Raw genomic sequence first — 21,769 nt, forward strand, 5'->3', positions numbered from 1 at the left:
AAGGGTTCCCCAGCCTGATAGTGATGCATCCGTAGTGACCACTACCCGTCTGACCACTCTGCCATAGCAGCAGCCTGTTCGTACAAGGCGTTCTGTCCCCGCTCTCCACGCCTGCGGCTGCGCTCGGTTCTGCAACCAGTGTTGCAGTGGTCTCATATGCAGCAAGCCCAGTCTGCAGACGGAGGCTGTGGCTGCCATCAGACCCAGTAGCCTCTGAAACGTTTTCAAGGGGACAGCTCTGTCTTGAACGAAGAGGGCTAGTGTATTGCGAATGGACTGAATCCTCGGCTCTTGATAAGCGCGCGATCATCATGGGCGAGTCCAGAACCATACCCAGGAAGGTGATAGACTGACACTGCTGAAGCATGCTCTTCTGCATGTTCACAGACAGTCCCAGGCACGTCAAGTGGGCGAGGAGCCTACGTCTGTGTTCCTCGAGAGCGCTCCTTGTTTGTGCGATGATTACCCAGTCGTCGAGATAGTTCAGCACGCGCATCCCACTGAGCTTCAGGGGTGCGAGCGCTGCATTCATGCACACTGTAAACACGCGGGGGGCTAGAGCCAGCCCGAACGGTAACACTTTGAATTGGTATGCCACACCTTTGAATGCAAAACACAGAAAGCGACTGTGATGCGGAACTATCTAAATGTGAAAATACGCATCCTTTAGATCCACAGCAATGAAGTAGTCCTCGGGCTGAATGTGCGCAAAGATTTGCTTCACCGTAATCATCTTGAATGTGCGTTTCGCGAGCGCTTTGTTCAGTAGTCTTAGATCTAAGATGGGGCGCATACCTCCATCCTTTTTCGGGACTAGAAAATAACGGCTGTAAAACCCGCAATTTCTCTGCTCCTCGGGCACTGCCTCTACTGCTTGTTTGGCCAGGAGAGAGGAGATTTCTGCCCGTAGCAGCGGAGCGTTCTGTTTTGATACTTCTGACATGATCATGATCATGACATGCGCCGCCCTTGGCTGGTGGAAGCTGGTTTCGCACCGAAACGGGGCTTCCTGAATTGCCTCTGACGAAGCGGCGGTTCAGGCTCGCGGCGCTCTCTTGTGCTCAGGGACGCGCGCCTAACGTATCCAGCTGGACGCTGAGCAGAGGACGATCTAGACCTTGCTCTAGGGGGGGCGTGAGACCGTTTTGGCAGGAGATGCGGCATCATTTTCGACTGCTTCAAAGTCTCGGCATACTTCTCAGAGAAAGCCTCGACCGCAACGCCGGAAAGACCCAGCGGGCTTACCTGGGCATCCAGGAGCTGCTTCTTCTCTGCATCGTGGATCTCAGTCAGCGTCAGCCACAGATGGCGATGCAGAACTACGAGGCTGCCCATATTGCAGTCGATTCCCTGGGCAACCTTTTTAGAGGCGGCCACAGCCAGATCTGCCGCCGTGCGCAGCTTCCTGAGGGACTCCGGGTCCAGGCCTTCCTCGTCCAGGGACCCTAAGAGTCGAGTTTGGAAGACTTCCAGGATTTCCATCGTGTGGAGGGCAGATGCTGTGTGCCCAGTCGAAATATATGCCTTGTCAGTAATGTGAGCAGTTGTTCGACATGGCTTGGAAGGCAACGAGGCGGTTTTCCATCCGGGAGAAGGACACAGGTGGGCTGCGACGGCGTCCTCGACAGGAGGCGGTCGCATGTAGCCCAATTTATCCTGCCCTTCCACTGTCGTCAGCAGCTGGGTACTCTGTGCATGGGCTCGGGCTGAGTGAGGGGAGCGCCATGACCGGGTGAGCTCCTCGTGGAGCTCAGGGAAAAAAGGCGCAGGTCTCTGCGGGGCGTCCGCGCCGAGGAAGGACCCGTCAATCCACTTCTTAGACGGCTGTTCTTTGGGGGCTGCCCAGTCCAGCTCCAGGTCCGTTACTGCCTCACTGAGGATAGCCATGAGCTCCGCGTCCAACGAGGCCGGGGTGGCTTCTGAGAGGAGGCACTCGTGGACATGGTGTCATCTTTACAATATCCGAAAGAGGCCATTTCCTGCGCTTCCTTCGGAGGGTGGTAACTAGCCTCAGCATAGGTGAGAGGTTCTGACACGTGAGGGCGGCGTGGGCGTTGGGCTGACGCTAACTCCTCGACTGAGTCCATTGACGGAGGTTTCTGCAGTCTCCCGGCCCGCGGCTCAACGGCGGCGGACGGAGGAGAGGCAGGAGTCATGAGGCCACAGTTACGGGTAACGACCAGCCTTGAGCGAAGGATTTTGATTGGGAGTTCCTCACAGGCTCGACAACCTGATCCTTCAAGAGCCGCTTCTGCATGGGCTCGACCCAGACACAGCACACACTGCTCGTGTGCATCCGGAAAGTCGATAGGACCACCACACATGCGGCAAAGAGACATCTTAGTTGGTTTCTTGGCCAAAAATCCGCCGGAACGCGAGAGGGGATATATTCCACGTTGTCCACTCTGATTGCGTGAATCTACGGCGAAATCAGGCTCCAGGTGAAGAAGAAAGATTCAGAGTTTTTTTGCGCCCGACGTCATCTATATTGGAGGCTGTCAGCCAATCAGGCGAGGTCGCCATTGGCTATTTGCAAGCAAAGGAGTTATTCAAATCAGGCTTCAGCATTTTGAGGAAAATGGATCGAGGGACTGACTCGATAAGGGAACTAGGTTGGACCACGCTGGCCGATAACTGATTAACCGATTAAATTTATAAAATGGATATTTAATAAAATAAAATAAAAATGTAACTCCAAGTAATCTAGTGCTGTAAACTTTATTACTAAAAGAAAAAAACAGTGCTGAACCTTAAAAAAATGTACTGTACATATTTAATGAAATAAATATTAATATATTAATTATAACTTTAAACTTTATAACTTTAAAAATTAATGATCTAACAATGAACAATACTATTATGGCATTTATTAACCTTACTTAATGTTACAGATGGACTCTTATTGTAAAGTGTTACCATTTTATATAAATCCAAACAGTCTCTTTCTTTGCTTTTTATTTGGGATAGAAATGCTCTGGCAAGTCAATTAGAACTTCTTGCTTATGTGTACATTCCAGGTTTCAACATAGAAAAATATAGCCTGAGCATTTTTCTAAATATCTCATTTTATGTACAAATAGACATATACTGTATGTGTGTGAATAGATGATGACAATTCTGTCATCATCTATGGGTGAACGGTTCCTTTACCAAACACATGATCAAGCAGGTCCTCACATGCTCACTCCTTCGGCAGTATTTCTCCTGCATCCTCCAGTGTTTATATAATCCATCCCTTGCACTGAGCTGTCCAGACCTGGATACTCCCTTCCCATGATGCCCTGTACGTCTGACAGCTCTTGCTGTTCAGTATGGAGCGATGCACTGGGTTTCACACTCATCCGACTGTGTCTTATTGAGACAGACATGTCGTAATGGATGCCATCTGTGCTCCTCCTGTTCAATAAAGAGCTCACCTCGCTCTCTCTCCCTCTCTTTGTCCTTCCCTATGATATCACAGGTTACAGAGACTTGATTTGGATCAGAATATCTGGAAATAGTAACAGCCTTTTCGTTTATAAAAATGAATCTGCATTTGCTTTTGTTAATTTATGTTCTGGTGATTCTCTAAAAAAAAAACATGTTACTTGTTACTTACTAATCTATTGTATTGCTGAGTGAAACAGGATATTCAACTTGAAAAGGTTGGACAGGACTTGATTGTATCCAATTGGAAATGGATTGATTTGTAAAAAAAAAAAAAAAAAGTGGACATTCAATGTGAGAATGGAGCCAGATTATGTTCTAAACTAAAGCCTAAGTAGCTATTTAGCTATTTTATAATCTTATCCAAAGCACAACAAGAAGAGAAGCTCACACACATAATAGAAACATATTTCTTATAAAAAAAATACTTTATTTAGAGGCCAAATGCAAAGACATTTTTTCGAATTCACATCATCAGTGTCATGACAATGTGAATCGAAAATTGTCTTTGCATTTGGCCTAAATAAAGTATTTTTTGTAAGAAATCGTGTACTATTATGTGTGCGCAAGCTGCTTTTCTTGTTGAACTTTGATATGTTTTTTTAGCTTACACACCAATGTAATTTTTATCCACTAAGTTTTTCAATATTTGGCATGGCTTTTTTGCTGTTTATAACCTTATGCAAAGAAAAAAAATACTTTTATTCAGCAAGGATGCATTAAACTGATCAAAAGTGACAGTAAAGTCGTTTATAATGCTACGATTTGAAATAAATGCCAGGAATCCTGAAAAAGAAATCACAGAAATATTAAGCAACAGAACTTTTTTTAACATTGATAATAATAAGAAATGTTCCTTGAGCAGCAAATTAGCATATTAGAATGATTTCTAAAGGATCATGTGACACTGTAGACTGGAGTAATGATGCTGAAAATTCAGCTTTGATCACAGGAATAAATTACATTTTAAAATATATTCAAATTGAAAACGGCTATACATTCCACAATATTACTGTTTTTCCTGTATTATTTGATCAAATAAATGCAGCTTTTGTCTACATAAGAGACAGATCTTTTTCTTTTTTTTTTCTTTTCTTAAACGTTTGCAGACTCCATACTTTGTATACAAAATATAATTTAATAATAAAAATTGTTTATCTTGTTTTTGAGAAATTGTTTATATGTTGGCAAGTCTGACACATCGGCTCTGTAATGCGTGTAATTGACCAGTGCAGATCAATTCAATTAATTGCTAATGTTGATTTTATGTTTTAGTGTCATTTCTAAATCGTTGTCTCTCTGCATGTGTACAGGCTATCCCGGAGGTTATCATACAACTGCCCCGACCTACACAGCCAACCTTTATCAGACAGGTAGCCCAGGATACCCACCAGGTATGTACACCCTCCAAACTTTCCAGTGAATATGGCATAATACACACTTACATTAGCAAAATATATGAGACCAAACATTTACACATGGTAGTGTTCCACCAATGAAACGCATGCAGTATTCACAAACACAAACACATCCTGATGCGTAATGCTGTCTAGCCTCATGTTGATGATCCTGGCCTTTAACTTAACAATTAAACAACATATTACTGTTATATAGTGCTGGTTCCAACTAGTGACATAATGCTCTGACTCAATGTATACAATAAATCTTCATAATGATTAGAAAAGTGGCTTTATTTGTGTTCATATAACAGTGCATCTCAAAAGCTTCTGATGTACGAGGCCACTAATTGTGTTTTGTTCAGTAATGAGCTGTTCCCTGAAATGATTTTGGTCAATAAATATGTGTCCGTCTCGATCTGGGAAGTTGTTTTAAGAATAATGATATTTAGAAATTTCTTTGAAACTGTTTTTAGTTGTACATCTGCATGATTTGAGTGTGAAATTCAGTCTCGAGAGAAACCAGACGCAGTGAGGATGAGTCATGTGAAGAAGGTTGGCTTAGTGCAGATAATTTCCCAGTAGTCTTTTGTTAACAGGCTTGTTTGAGTCGACTATGTGTGACTCAACTTGTAGCATGATGTTTTTGTAAAAAAAAAAAAAAAAACTGGATTTGTGCTGTAAGCAGACATTTTTGGATCACATTTTGGATCAGGATGTAAATGGTGCACTAGTGGAGTTGGTTTGTGAGGTCTGTGATAGGATCAATATGATCAGTGCCGCCCTGAACTGATATCATTTTTGTATAATTTCCTCTGTAATGTTAGGATATGACATGCCACCTGCCACTCTTACACATTCTTACATGTTTATACAGGCTGTTTCTTAAATCAGAGATCAAGTTGACATTTTGCTGTTATATATTCATATTTTGATGTTTGATCTAGTTACTGGCTTGCTTGGATATGATATCAGATATCAGAAAATTGTAGTTTTGGTTGACCAGCACTACTTTCACACAATGTGTCACACTTTCTCCTCAAGTTTCTGTGGTTTTCACCCAATATCTTCACGAAAAGCATGTGGACCTCAAAGATTTCTGCAATATCCTTTTGTCTTTAAAAATATATGCTACAAAAATAGTCTGTGTGGTAAGACCAGTGGTTATCAAATGCTAAATGCAAAGAATAAAAATATAACTAAATGGGAGCAAGTTGGGATAGAAAATGATCTGCTTTAAAAAAAATCCTGTAAATTCTGGGTTACACTTTATTTTAAGGTGTTCTTGTTAGTGTAATTATACATTTAAGTACTGAGTAATAATAATTAACTACCTGTTCTTACTACAGGGTTAGGGTTAGGAATAGGGGTTAGTTGTATGTAATTATGCATCATTTACAGTTATTAGTACAGTAACTACATGTAACGTGTAACAAGGACACTGTCAAATAGTGTCAAATGTCCAATAAAATACCATGTCTTGGTGCAAATTCATCATTTGGTAAAAGGTATTTAAATTAGACAGATGCTAAATGGACAGATCAAAAATGAGGACATGGTTTGTGCGGACTACCGTGTTTTATAGAGCTGCACGATTAATCGTTAAAAGATTGCGATCTCGATTCAAACACCCGCACGATCTCATTCCTAAATGACAACGATTCATCTATGTCTATCAAACCTTTGACGATCACACCAGAACATTCAAATCTGTGCTGACGCTGAGCCAGAGAGAGCAGTTGTCATGTAGGCCTTTAGGTATAAACAGCTTCTTTTCAACCACACAGTATCGATATTTCTGTTACAAATATTCAGAAGTTCTGGGATAAATGTTTATAGTTCGTATATAAACACTGATGTCTACGGATAGAGCAATAGAGCAAATCTTTTTGAAAGCAACTTGTCCCTTCAAATATCATTCAAAAATCATTGCACCAGTAGTGGCTATTAAAAATGTGACAAGTGACTTAAAAATGTATGTCATTGAATCATTTAAAAATGCTGATTCATCCAGTATTTAAACAAGTGAAGTATTTATGAGTGAGTCATTGAATCATTCATTCAAGTTAATAGACTGCAGCAATTAACATTTCGTCAGAACCTCTATAGTAAATTAGACTACAGGTTATTTTGTTTAGATGTCTCTTGTCTGTTAAGCATTGGGAAGAATCGTCGTTTCTATATGAAACAAAAAAAAAGCAGCTCTAGTATTTTATGCAATGAATACTTGGCATCAAAGGTTGTTTTTTTGTTTTGTTTTTGTTTTCGTAATAATTTTGGCCCTGTGTTGGATCGCCACTTGATGTCTAATGTAAAATCTGGGACCTGAAGCAAAACCAGTTGAGAAGAGAACCACTGATTTAAACAACTACAGCTGATGTCTTTCAATTCAAAAAGCCCCAAACAGTGAAAAAATACCTCTAGATTGAATAAATGTTGGCTGTAGTACTTTGCCTTTAGTTCATATCTTATTCTTTACAATACGATGCGATTTTTATTTCTGTCCCTTTTTTTCTCTCTCCATTTCTTGAACTTTATTTTTATATATTCCAAATGACATAGAAGTAAAAATAATAAAAGTGTCAGTGTTTCAGTAGTCATGACTAGCTTAGCAATATTTTAATGTATACTAATAATTACAAAATGTTGTCATTTTCAAGTTGTTTTTCAAGTCGTTAAATTTCTAATAAAGGTTAGCACTATTTTACATTGATTAGAAAGTTCATATTATTGATTTTAGCTTTTTCTTATTATTCATTCATATTATTGATTTTAGCTATCATCATTTAATCAGTCTGATTCTGATCGGACTGATCATATTTTCCAATTTTAGTTTATAGTATCGACAAAATCGGTCAACCTATTAACAATGCCATTTGAAAGTTGATTCTGTCACTTTTTTCTTTCTCCATTTCCTGTACATCATTTATATATTTCACATGACAATAAAATAAAAAATAAAAAAAGTGATTAGTGATTAAAGCTTGGCTATTTTTATGTATTTTAATAGTTGTCAAATATTCTCAGTTAAGTCATTCTTAATTTTATAATAAGGTTCAAAACTATTTTACATTTTAGTGGAATGTTTTCGTTCAAATTATTGCGATTATCTGCGATTAATCTGTTTTCAGCCATATTTTCCAATCTATATCGCCCTAATCCACTATTTGTAAACCTCTACATTTATATTAAAGGGATAGTTTACTTCAAAATAAAAATTCTGTCATCATGAATTTCTTTCTTCTGCTGAACACAAAGGAAGATATTTTGAAGAATGTCAGTTACCAAACAATTAATTGGACCTATTGACTTCCATAGTATTTTTTTCCCTACAATGGAAGTCAATGGGTCCAGTTAACTGTTTGGTTACTGACATTCTTCAAAATATCTTCCTTTGTGTTCAGCAGAAGAAAGAAATTCATGATGACAGAATTTTCATTTTGAAGTGACCTATCCCTTTAAATGTGTGGATATTTCACACTATTCTTCCTACAGTATCATACTTTCATCATTATCATAAGTATCATAGTCATCATAAGAATGATCTGAATCACATAAAGCCCTCATGCATGCATAAAACGCAGCACTGAACCGCTGCAGTGATGTCATGTGTGAGGCGTCTATGCGGCACTGATGCCATTGTGTGATTCCAGCAGTCTCTCTTTCTCTTTGTCCCTCTGTGCTCTCGTGTTTGGTAACATTTCATGACTTTGTACCATCGCCCCCTTGTGGCTCTTAAAGGATTGCTCCATTTGGAAGGAAGACATACTATTCGATACTTTTTCATCATTTTGTTGATGCGTTTATCTGACGTAACTTGCAGTAATATGATTACCGGGACAATCCTTCTGGAGCAATCCAGGAATTTGTGGCTTTCTTAAAGGCAATAGTTCATCAGACATGCTTAGATATTTAACCTCTATGCCAACACATGCATTCATTATGGATTAGCATCCTGCTATATTACTAATGCTATTGTTTGCTTTATAAATGGCATGAACAGCATGCAGTTTTTTGTATGCACAGAATCCACATTTGACCTACTACATTTGCCAAAATGTATAGCATACAGTACATTTGTAGCAGACTGTATTGAATATCTGACAATGCACTGCAATTAATCTTCCATTTCTAGCGAAATGAATGAAAGTTACCAACCATGATTTACTTTTAATATGTCCCTCTAGATTCATTTTTTGAAGAGACATTTTACACAAAACTGGATTGCACTTTTTTACACAAAAAGTGCAAAATAACCGTTCTGGCACATCTGCGCTGTATGCGAGTTTTCCAATCTCTTCTATTATGCGATTTGTCACTTAAAGGAATAGTTCACTTAACAATGAAAAATCTGTCATCATTTACTCACCCTCAAGTTGTTTCAAACCTGTATGAATTTCTTTCTTCTGCTGAACACAAAGGAAGATATTTTGAAGAATGTCCGTAACCAGACAGTTGATGGATCCCATTGACTTTCATAGAAGGACAAAAAATACTATGAAAGTCAATGGAGTCCATCAACTATTGGTTACCGACATTCTTCAAAATATCTTCTTTTGTGTTCAGCAGATGAAAGAAATTCATTCAGGTTTGAAAGATACATTTTTTATTTTTAAAGTGAACTATTCCTTTAATATTTTACTGCCAAATACATAAAATGGAAGTAATTATGGAAAATAATCATTAATATCTAAGCTGAAAATGATACCACTCACGTGTAACAACACGTTTATCATTGTATAATGCCTATTGTTTTATATGTCTACTATTTTTTAACAAATATTAGGCAGGATATATGCATACACACCATACTATTCTGTAAGCAGTAACCTAGTATTTTAATTTTGAATATATCCATTGAGTGGGATGCATTGATTTGCACTGCTGTTCAGTTTAATGGGAATTGAACCATCCAGCTTTCAATTGCAAGCCCAGAGTGTTTATTTACAATACATTTGCATTTTACATTTATTTTAGCAAACGCTTTTATCCTAAAAGACTTACAAATGAGGAACTGTGCAAGGAATTTCACAGGCAACAGGCTCAGTAAATACATTTTAGTAGCTAATGGTTTTCAATTTTGTAGTGTCATTCTTCAATAGAAAATCTTTTTTAACCAAATTTTTTTTTTTTTTTTTTAGTTTCTGTTTTGAATTTTGACCTTTTTTAATTCAACTTAGACGTGCATGTGTTACTGCTTGAACTGTCTTTATTGCTTTTAGAGAAGCATTCAAATCCCTAATAGAGCGCATTAATGTCTTTCATTCAACGCCACATCCCTTATTAGGTAACTAGATACCTAGGTTGGTAATGTTAGCTTCACTAACCTGGAAAACTTACCACTGTAAAGATTTCCATGATAAATTCAGCTTCTTCTTGCTTCAGAATTTTGGAAAGTGAAAGCAATTAAATAATTTTGAAATCAATGGTTTCTATGGTAGATCTGTATAATTTTTTTATTTTTTATTTTTTTGTGAGTAGTATTTTTATTTCTGGAAGCCTACCTTTGCGGTCTGTTAATACAAGGATCCAGAGGGACAGTGAGAGGAGGAGAGGACAGTCAGGGTACCGATGTGGCGACAGTCATGTGTAACCCTTCTTGTGTTGTGTTTGTTTGGGACAGTGCTGCTGGTGAAGCAGGCCTGGCCCCAGACGGCATCTGCTCCGGGGCCCGGAGAAGGCTCCTATGACCTGGCCGTGGACGCTGGCTCAGAGAGCAGGCAGTACCAGGCCTCATCTACAGCATTCAGTAAATATGATTACTATACTCTACTGTAACTGCTGTGTGTTCCCCTGTTACTCTATAACACAAACACACACCCTTTCCCATAAGCCTCGTTCAGACAGTCAGTCTAAATCAGAGTTTTGTGCACATCCGAATGGAATCTGATATTTAGCAAGTGCGGGAAAAAAATCACATTAAATGCTTTTTTACAAATCCGTTTTGAGCTACATTCATATGTGGTTTGAAATTTCTGGAAATCGGTTCAAGTCTGACCACCCCAATCGGATTTTGCGTGGTTTGTCACTTTCTCACGCCACGGAAAACAGAAACAAAGTTATTATAGGAAACATGCTGAAAGTTGCTGCTGAAACAAGGTTGTGTTGTTGCAAAGTTTTCGGTCAAGCAGAAAATTGCAATACAATGGTGACATGTTTTGAGATCGGTGGAGACGACAGGACGGAATGAAGCCGCTCATACCAGCCTCTTACGTTTCTGCCTCGGCCATACTGGACACATTGTCTGTTTCATATAAATAAGACACGTTGCTGCTGCTGTTGTTGTTGTTGTTTTTGGCGCCTGCCTACCAATGCAGCGTCATTGCCAAAGAAACCAATGCAGATAATCCGGAAAACATAAGAGTGCCACTGGACACACAAATTGGATCTGAACAATTGTGATACACAGTGTGAACAGTCAATAATTTAGATCAGATTCCAATCAGATACACAAATAATCGGATTTGGACTGACAGTGTGAACATAGCTATAGAGTCCCATACTGCCTATAAAGAACACTTGCTCTCATTGTTCTGTTTCCCCAGAGCGCGCACACACACACATATATGCGTAAACAAACTTTACCATGAGCTCTGTTCTAAAACCTAGTGAGCTGCACTGCTGCATACTGCCTACATAGACAACTCCCGACTAAAGCCGGGGACACACTTAAAGTCTATAAGTGAGGCTGGTTATGAATGTAATTTGATACTTACGACTGATCATGCCCAAGTCAGAGACAGTTGCGTTTAGTCAATGTTCACAGTTGGTGTTTAAAATCTGCTGCAGTCGTTGGAAACCGTCTGTAAGTGTGTTCAGTTCAGTCTTAGAATGTTTCCGCTAGTCGTTAAGTGTGTCTCCGGCTTAAGGCAGCATCCTAAGTGAAATGGAACATTTTTTATCCCTTTTTTTCTATTTATTTTAAAATATTTTTATTTGGATCAGGATAATTATTAATAATTATTTATTTATTTATTTATACATTTTGTTTTCTGGCTTGAAGTATAATCCACGTGAATTCCGTAAATCCATTTTTTGATTATTTTGATTCTTATTATTATTCAAAATAATTATTGTAATTCTTTATTTATTTATTTTTATAGTACAATATAATTATTGTAGTAGTAATATACTTCTGTATTGACTGAATTAATTGTTATAATTTAAATAATAATGCAATATTCCAAGGGTTTTTTTTTTAGTCCTTTGTTGATCACATGACAATGTTATATCAATTTTGATTTTGATTTATAACGCTCTACATAGGCAGCAACTGACATAAAGTGCTCTGGAGACTTTTTTCTGGAGATTTCAGTCAAATTTGACATTAGCATATCAAATTAATTTTGAAAGATTTCTCTCGCCTTCTCTTCGCTTGGATTATTTTTCACAATGCATTCTGGGATTGTCCTCAATGCAGAGGATATATTCATTTGGTCAAAAATGTGTTATTTTACTGTTGTTGTGAATGTGATACTGTTATAATTTTTATAAATATTTTGAATTCATTTTTTTTTTTTTTTTTTTTTTAGTTTGTTATTGTTTTTTATCATTTATTAGTTTTGTTTTTTGTATATATGGTTTCTATAAATATATATACTGTCTATATATTTATGTATATATATATGTCAATTAAAACTTACAGTTGACATATTATAACATAGTATAACATATTTTCTTTGTTTAAGCCTTTGTGTCAGAATGTGCCTATGATTTCTTAAAATGCTGTCTTGGTTAGCAGCTCACTAGGGTTTGTGACAGGTGAAATCTCACATTGCATACTGGAGACACACTGTCTGAGATCTAAGGTTTATTCTAACCGTAGACAGCTGAGCTTTTTGGAGTTGAGATTTCATAAAATTGTGTTGTGGGATTGAATTAGACAGGAGTGGCTAAGCTAGACTAAAGACAGTTGAATCGGGTGTGTTGCATCAATGTGTGTACTCCAAATGTGAAGTAATGACTGATAGCATTTCTTTGGTATTTAGGGAATCTTTTGGTGTGTTGTCTAACTAATAACGCCTCAAGCAATGTATTATTTATTTAAAGACTTCCGTTTGGGCAGCTGAATTCACGTTCTTGTGCTTTTTGTTACTACTTTGTTGTCTACAATCCTCCAATAAATCGCTAGCAATTGAAAAGCCTAACAGATGGTGCGTGTGGAAAAAGAGAAAGTGTCGGTGTGTGTGATTGGTTGTTAATGTGTGATATCTCTTACTTGAAAGGGTGTGTGAGTGTTTGCACTTCATATGTGCTTTAGATTAGTTTGGCGCACAAGATTTTGGAAATCCAACTAGAGCACATGGATGTGTGTGAAGGAATATTTTTTATTATATTCAATTGTTGTGTGCCTAATGCTTACTGGACCTAACAATCTCTTTCCGTCTCTGTTTTAGGATACACTGCAGGAACGCCTTATAAAGTCCCCCCTAATCAGACCAATGGAGCCCCTCCTCCCTATTCCCCGTCCCCTAACCCCTACCAGACGGCCATGTACCCTATTAGAAGTGCCTATCCCCAGCAGAACCTCTATGCTCAGGTAAGACCTTATTCTATACTGTGAATATTGTGAAGCTGCTTTGAAACAATTGAGTAAAGCACTAAAAAAATAAAGATGACGACTATCCAAGCTGGAATAACACCATAATCCATGATAAATCCATGTGGTGTTTTGGATAATTAGTTGTCTAGAGAGAAATCAAACTTGGCCCTTCTTATCTTATTCTGCATTGTTTATCAGGGGAAAAAAAGGTTTTGTATTTTAATATAATAACTTTCTTGACCTGAAATGAATTTTTAGGTGACATCACCTATATGTTAGCCCATAGCTATTCAAGTATTGTTAAAGGTTACTTTTAACAGTAATGCTGCATTTTTAACATAGTTGTCCAATAGTTAATGCATTGGTTAAATTACTGCAACAAAGATTGCAGCACTAATAGCAAATATGTTAGATGCAAATAACTGTGAGATCGATTCTATATTCTATATCTGATTTTATTGTTCTAAATAAAATAATTTATTTTTCCCCGTTTTACCTCAAATACTTCTTATTACTAAAGTAAAATTGTTATTTGAAATACTTTTGAATGCATAAATACCATTTTATGAATATGGTTATCATTCAGTACAGTTAGTATTTCAGTATTATTTATATTCTGTTATAGTATTTATTACTATTTTGAATTAGCTTTTATTTGTATGTTTTTAGTTTTCATTTTAGTTAATTTTGTTAGGTGATTTTGTAATTTTGAATATTTCTGTCGTAGTTCTTGTCTTCTATTTAGCTTTAGTTTATTTTTGTTTTAGTTTTAGTCATTTTATTACTTGAACTTAAGTTATCCATTTCAGTTAGTTGCCAAGGTAACTTTTCTCATTTTCATTTAGTTTTTCGTATAATATTTATATTTTATTTCATTTCAGCTTTATTTCAATTACCGAAAATGTTTTTAATAATTTTTATGTAGTTAACAATAACAACACTGATTCAGTATTGTAGTAAATTAGGGATGCACCGATACCGTGCTCATGTATTCAAGATGCTCTTACTCGTTAAAATGCTCAGATACCAAAAACCAATAACACACAGTGTACAGTGTTTGTGTCAAGACTAAGAAACAATGACAACAGAGCAAATGGAGAGCAGAATGGAGATATCAGAGAAGGATGTCTATGAAGTAAATGTATCGAATTAATTTGAGAAAGAAAACGCATGTGTAACAGAATGTTGGATACGTGCAGCTCTTAAAGTGACAGCAGCCTAATAAACATACTGCTGTCTTTGTTCATCTAACAACAAAAGACAAAGAGAAAACCACTCACTGCTCTTGACTGAATTACTTGTGTAACTTTGATAAGGATTATTCTATATTTAAATTACACAGTGAAAACTAATGATGCACAGATACCACTTTTTCCAGAACGAGTCCGATACGATACTTTTATTTTTACTACTTGCTGACACAGAGTACCGATACCAAGTTACCGAGTTTTTGAATTATGTTATATTATTGGGCAGAGAAACCAAAAGAATACGAATCGAATTATTTGGCTTAGCCAATAGATATTTCCTTCAGTTATTTTCATGCCTAATTATGCCTGTTAAAATGTATTGTAGGAGCTACTGTTACTTTCACTATTGCTCTATCTTATTTTATCTTTAATTTAATAGCACAGTGAATATTTAAAGCTGCTCCAGCAAGGCTCAACCAGTCAGAGCAGTGAGTGGTTTTATCTGTCTTTTGTTGTTAGATTAACATTGAGGACAAAGACAGCAGAAGGTTTATTAGGCTGCTGTCACTTTAAGAGCGTCATTTATCCAACATACTGTTTTCTTTTCAACTGTTTACGTTCACTTAAAGGGATACTCCACCCAAAAATGAAAATTCTGTCATCATTTACTCACCCTCAAGTTGCTGCAAACCTGTATGAGTTTCTTTCTTCTGCTGAACACAAATGAAGATATTTTGAAGAACGATTGGAACCAAACTGTTGTTTGGCACCATTGACTTCCATAGTAGAAAAAAAAAATACTATGGAAGTCAATGGTGCCAAAGTTCCAATCGTTCTTCAAAATATCTTCCTTTGTGTTCAGCAGAAGAAAGAAACTCATACAGGTTTGCAGCAACTTGAGGGTGAGTAAATGATGACAGAATTTTCATTTTTGGGTGGAGTATCCCTTTAAGACATAACCGACTATGTTTCACAAGGATACTTGACTATACAGGCATTTTGACGTAATTTTGTGTGAATTTCTCAGTTAAAGCACAAGACGACATGAAAGAGAACTCGATTTAATAGGCTATTTCCACGCTGAGAGGCAACATTCTGGCCGCGAGCTTTGGATGTTTGCGCACAGAAAACCTCTTGAAAACGTCCTGTGATTACTGTACTGCCTTCCTGTAATACTGTTGGAAACCACTCGCATACACATCACTTAACTGTTCATGTTTTTACGTGCACATACGGTTTAGTTTTAATTCAAATCATGTGTGCAAAGTATCGGTGCATGCCTAGTGAAGACTATGCAGTGTTATTTCATTACTTCGTTCAATTTCTGTACCTGAAAATTGTGATGTTTCACTGGTATCTACAGTGGGGAGAACAAGTATTTGTTACACTGCCGATTTTGCAGGTTTTCCCACTTACAAAGCATGTAGAAGTCTGTAATTTTTATCATTTTATCACTCTTCAACTGTGAGTGACGGAATCTAAAACAAAAATCCAGAAAATCACATTGTATGATTTTTAAGTAATTCATTTGCATTTTATTGCTTGACATAAGTATTTGATCACCTACCAACCAGTAAGAATTCCGGCTTTACAGACCTGTTAGTTTCTCTTTAAGAAGCCCTCCTGTTCTCCACTCATTACCTGTATTAACTGCACCTGTTTGAACCCATTACCTGTATAAAAGACACCTGTCCACACACTCAATCAAACAGACTCCAACCTCTCCACAATGGCCAAGACCAGAGAGCTGTGTAAGGACATCAGATATAAAATTGTAGACCTGCACAAGGCTGGGATGGGCTGCAGGACAATAGGCAAGCAGCTTGGTGAGAAGGCAACAACAGTTGGCGCAATCATTAGAAAATGGAAGAAGTTCAAGATGACGGTCAATCTCCCTCGGTCTGGGGATCCATGCAAGATCTCACCTCGTGGGGCATCAATGATCATGAGGAAGGTGAGGGATCAGCCCAGAACTACATGGCAGGACCTGGTCAATGACCTGAAGAGAGCTGGGACCACAGTCTCAAAGAAAACCATTAGTAACACACTACGCCGTCATGGATTAAAATACTGCAGCGCACGCAAGGTCCCCCTGCTTAAGCCAGCGCATGCCCAGGCCCGTCTGAAGTTTGCCAATGACCATCTGGATGATCCAGAGGAGGAATGGGAGAAGGTCATGTGGTCTGATGAGACAAAAATTGAGCTTTTTGGTCTAAACTCCACTTGCCGTGTTTGGAGGAAGAAGGATAAGTACAACCCCAAGAACACCATCCCAACCGTGAAGCATGGAGGTGGAAACATCATTCTTTGGGGATGCTTTTCTGCAAAGGGGACAGGACGACTGCATCGTATTGAGGGGAGGATGGATGGGGCCATGTATCGCGAGATCTTGGCCAACAACCTCCTTCCCTCAGTAAGAGCATTGAAGATGGGTCGTGGCTGGGTCTTCTAGCATGACAACGACCCGAAACACACAGCCAGGGCAACTAAGGAGTGGCTTCTAAAGAAGCATCTCAAGGTCCTGGAGTGGCCTAGACAGTCTCCAGACCTGAACCCTAGAAAATCTTTGGAGGGAGCTGAAAGTCCGTATTGCCCAGCGACAGCCCCGAAACCTGAAGGATCTAGAGAAGGTCTGAATGGAGGAGTGGGCCAAAATCCCTGCTGCAGTGTGTGCAAACCTGGTCAAGAACTACAGGAAACGTATGATCTCTGTAATTGCAAACAAAGGTTTCTGTACCAAATATTAAGCTCTGCTTTTCTAATGTATCAAATACTTATGTCATGCAATAAATTGCAAATTAATTACTTAAAAATCATACAATGTGATTTTCTGGATTTTTGTTTTAGATTCCGCCACTCACAGTTGAAGACATGCTTTGTAAGTGGGAAAACCTGCAAAATCAGCAATGTATCAAATACTTGTTCTCCCCACTGTAAGAATTTGACCGACCAGTGGGAAAAAAAATCCTTGTTATTGAGCCCTGCTGGCGCAGCTCTAAATATTCACTTTGCTATCAAATGAAAGATAAGTAAGGATTAGGGGTGCACGATTAATCAAAATGAAACCGCACGTCATTTTGGCAAAGGCTGCAATTTATTTTATGCGCAGCTTGTCAGTGCAGCACGGCTCTGTGAGAAATGCAGTAGTAAATGCTGAAAACCAGAGGGCGCTCTCACGCAGACACTCCAAATATGCCTGGCCACAGAAGTAGACAACACACGTCATTCCAGGAAATCCCTATGGGCATCATACTATCGCTGTATCTGAATAAATAGAAGATTAAAAGCTATGATTAATTTTTTTTTTTTTATGTTGTCCTTTGTTGGACAAGAGGTTCATAAATGCTTCTCATGTTTGGAAAGATGTTTGGCGCATGTTGCTTTTTCAAATTCACGTCATAAGCGACTCAAACTCGCTGCAGCATTTACTACTGCCGTCCGTCACTGACAAATTGCGCATAACAAATAATCGCAGCCTTTGCTATTTCATAATCGCAATAAACCAAATCAGTTTAAGCACGATTTAATGGTAATTGCGATTTAATCGTGCTGCCCTAGTAAGGAATAATTGACGACGGGCCTTTGAATTATTAGAAAAATAATACACACCTCGGGTGAAATACTGCCCTGTAGGAATATCTATTTGCTAAACGAATTAAGCCAACTAAAATGATTCATATTCTTTTGGTTTCTCTACCTAATATTTAAAAAAATCACCAATGCAATGCATATACAGGTATCAGTACACGGTCTTGGTAAGTACCAAAAATGAAGGTATCGGAATCGTTCTGGAAAAGGTGGCATCGGTGCACCTCTATAATAAAGTAACATGGTATTAGGATCTGATACCATCACTATACCACTGCACCATCACAGTATTAGAATTTGATTCCGTAACACCCACTATGCAATACAATGGGTCACCCCTTACACGTTTTGAACATACAACCTTTTAGCTACTTGTAACTAATGCATTATAATCATCTTCTCAGGGTGCTTATTACACACAGCCAGTGTACGCCGCCCAGCCTCATGTAATTCACCACACCACCGTGGTCCAGCCCAACAGCATCCCCTCCGCCATCTACCCCGCTCCTGTACCTGCGCCCCGCTCCAACGGCATGGCCATGGGCATGGTGGCCGGAACAACGATGGCCATGTCTGCAGGTAAAAAGCTCAAAATTGATAATATTGTTGATGCTAAGAAATGATTCTGTATGCTCCAATCAACTGTATGAAATGTAAGAAGATGACCTACCTAGCTCTGGGGTGAGTGTGTTTAATCATTTTATTCACATTATTTTTCCATATTTAATTAATTAAATAAACGCGTTAAATCGACAGCCCTAATATATATATAAGAGAGAAAGAGAGTATTATTATTTAAATATTATGTATATTATTTTTTAATAAAATAGATATACACTGAACAAACTTATAAATGCAACACTTTTGTTTTTGCCCCCATTTTTCATGAGCTGAACTCAAAGATCGAATACTTTTTCTATGTACACAAAAGGCCTATTTCTCTCAAATATTGTTCACAAATCTGTCTAATCTGTGTTAGTGAGCACTTCTCCTTTGCCGAGATAATCCATCCCCCTCACAGGTGTGGCATATCAAGATGCTGATTATTGCACAGGTGTGCCTTAGGCTGGCCACAATAAAAGGCCACTCTAAAATGTGCAGTTTTACTGTATTGGGGGTCTGTGGCCAGCCTAAGGCCCATATATATATATATATATATAAAACCATTTTTAGGGGGTGAAAACACTAACATGCCTGTTATATTACAGGAACCTTGCTGACCACCCCTCAGCACACTCAGATCGGAGGACACCCCGTCACCGTGCCAACGTACCGACCCCAAGGAACACCTGGATACAGCTATGTCCCACCTCACTGGTAGAGCCCACCTGCCAATCATGTGAGTTCCCGCCCACACTACACATTCAGCGTGGCTCCACCCAACCAGTGAAATGCAGTCGCTGACGACTTCTCGTTTTCTCTCTCTCTCTCTCTCTCTTCATTGCAGATCTGGAGTCAAACATTGTATGCAACTACTCAAGTCTTACATCGGCACTCTGTGCTCAACAAGGAGGTGCCACGTCTGTTTGCAAGAACAAAAGAGAAAAAAGTGCAAGGGTCACTTTATGCATTCTTACGTGTTTTTGTAAAAGCTGCTTTTTTATCTTTTTTATTTAATTTTAAATTTTTTTTTTTCTTCTCATTTTTTGGGATGATGTTCTTGCATTAGGTTATTTTAATTCTTCATTGTTCCATAGTTACTTCTGTCAGAACTCCAGAATGATTTCGACCAATCACGCCTCTTCAAACGATTTGTCTTTGTGTTCAGTATAAACGCTGGTGTGTAGGAATGTACCGACGCAATATCAGCAACTCTTCGGATCATAATCATTCAATTATGCTGCCAAATTTTATAACCTTTAGATATTAGCACAGGGTTCATTTTTTGTTTTGTTTTTTTATTATTATTTATTTACAGCGGCGTTTCATTTCAGCTTTCTCCGTTCTCGCACAGAACGCTCTGGAATCATTGATTTTTTTTTTTAAAGGAAATTTTATTTCATCTGATTCAATTCTCCCTCATTTCATTCTATCATCGATAACAAGGGTGTCTTCCAGCTTGTAGCTGTTCATGTAGATTTGTAAGGAATATATCATTAGTAGGGCAGTGCAAACGTGGTTTAACCTTCATTAGGATAACGAGTACATACAGTAATCTTAGTTATTCACTAAATAGAGAACGTTTGAGTGAGCTGGTTACTTTATTAGCCTATGTGTCAGGATAGCGTAAGCTTCTAAACTATAACGTGTATATTCGATTTATATAAACGTGCGCGCATGGGTGCTCTCGCAGGGAACGCAGCGGCACGCGAGCATGCGCTCACGTGCGAACCCATTCGCGGAGAATATTGAGGAAAAAAAACTATCAGTGGCACTTAGCTGGAGCCTCTGGGTGCGATGTCATCCCGGTGGCATTGTACTTGATCAAAGCGTGTGCCAACTTTGAGGCCAGACAGGACGGACGCTACTCTGACAGAACAATTAGAACCGCATCCAGGATTCAAAGGGACTTTATCGCATCGAAAATAGCACTGAAAGCAAAAAAGAAATAAATGAAAAAAGGAAGGGAAGGCGTTCCGGCATTAATCTCCAATCAGCTCCGGGTTTAGAGTGGGTCTAACCCCTGGTCCTCTGTGAATTCTTGGGCCTTTAGGCCTGTAGTTGCACAGATTTTAGGCTTAGAAACGGAGTTGTTCAATGCAATAATAAGAACGGCCTGCTTGAATGGCTTTTAATTGTAATTTACAGCATTTTTAGAGAGAGAGAGAGAGAATTTTGATTTCCTATCCCAAGGCCTCGTCTGTATCCATGAATAATGTACTCAGAAGTGACATATCAAGTATTCTATGAAATGTTATCATACTGAAGCATTGCACATTGACAAATAGACATAACTTAATAACCAATTATACGGTACACTCTCATATTTAATGATGTAGTTAAGGAAATCAAGCATTTACTCTGCAAACCGTTAGTCTTGGTAATGTCTCTGGAAGTAATATTATTGTCAGTACAGAACAGTATCACTCTCTTTTTTGTTATTTGTTTGGCTGATCAACCACTATTTCGATATATAGTACACTCAAAGTGGGAAGAACCGATTCTCTGATCTTATGTGAAAGTAATAACGTCTAGTAATGCATGTGTCATGCGGGTGAATGCAGTATAGTGTAATCAGATGGAAACTATGCCTTTGCAAAGCATGGTTGCATCATGTTGAATCACAGCTTATGGATTGCTTTTAATAATACGTTTACTTTACAGCACATTCCCTTGGGTGTTTTAAGTAAAGGGAGAGAGAGAGAGAGAGAGAGAGAGAGAGGGGGGGAGGGCGCAGAGTGTCTGAATCCCAAAAACATAGGAAAAAAATATTTCACATAAATAAAATGAAGCCAATTTTTTGCTTTTTTTTTTGCTTTATTTTCAAAACAATTATCCTGTATTTTTATCATTATTATTGTTTAATTCTCAATAGTGATTCTCATTAGAATCTCTGCAATATTGTAATTTTACTTTATGAAAATGTAAAATCAACCAAGACAGCTAAATAAATATGATCATGATTCATAAATAATATATCAGAATTTCAAGAGGAAATTGTAATGAAAATAATAATAAAAATAGGC

General features: G+C 38.2%; 1 protein-coding gene across 3 annotated transcripts in view; it reads left to right on the top strand.

Moving 5' to 3' along the window:
* Window positions 1–20,696, top strand: part of fam168a (family with sequence similarity 168 member A) — an 80,741-nt gene extending 60,045 nt beyond the window's left edge. For 2 of the 3 annotated variants that reach the window (XM_056265913.1, XM_056265914.1), the window contains 6 exons: window positions 4,740–4,820; window positions 10,447–10,572; window positions 13,220–13,362; window positions 18,548–18,722; window positions 19,352–19,482; window positions 19,591–20,696. In XM_056265913.1, coding sequence (XP_056121888.1) covers window positions 4,740–4,820; window positions 10,447–10,572; window positions 13,220–13,362; window positions 18,548–18,722; window positions 19,352–19,464 — 638 coding nt within the window. In that variant the 3' untranslated portion in view covers window positions 19,465–19,482; window positions 19,591–20,696. The remainder of the gene's footprint in view (window positions 1–4,739; window positions 4,821–10,446; window positions 10,573–13,219; window positions 13,363–18,547; window positions 18,723–19,351; window positions 19,483–19,590) is intronic. The other variant, XM_056265915.1, reaches the window with a different exon arrangement.
* Window positions 20,697–21,769: the final 1,073 nt, after the last annotated feature.

This window comes from Rhinichthys klamathensis, unplaced genomic scaffold, assembly GCF_029890125.1.
Source record: "Rhinichthys klamathensis goyatoka isolate OS25496 unplaced genomic scaffold, OSU_Roscu_1.1 h1tg000242l_1, whole genome shotgun sequence".
In the NCBI taxonomy this organism is placed as follows: domain Eukaryota; kingdom Metazoa; phylum Chordata; class Actinopteri; order Cypriniformes; family Leuciscidae; genus Rhinichthys; species Rhinichthys klamathensis.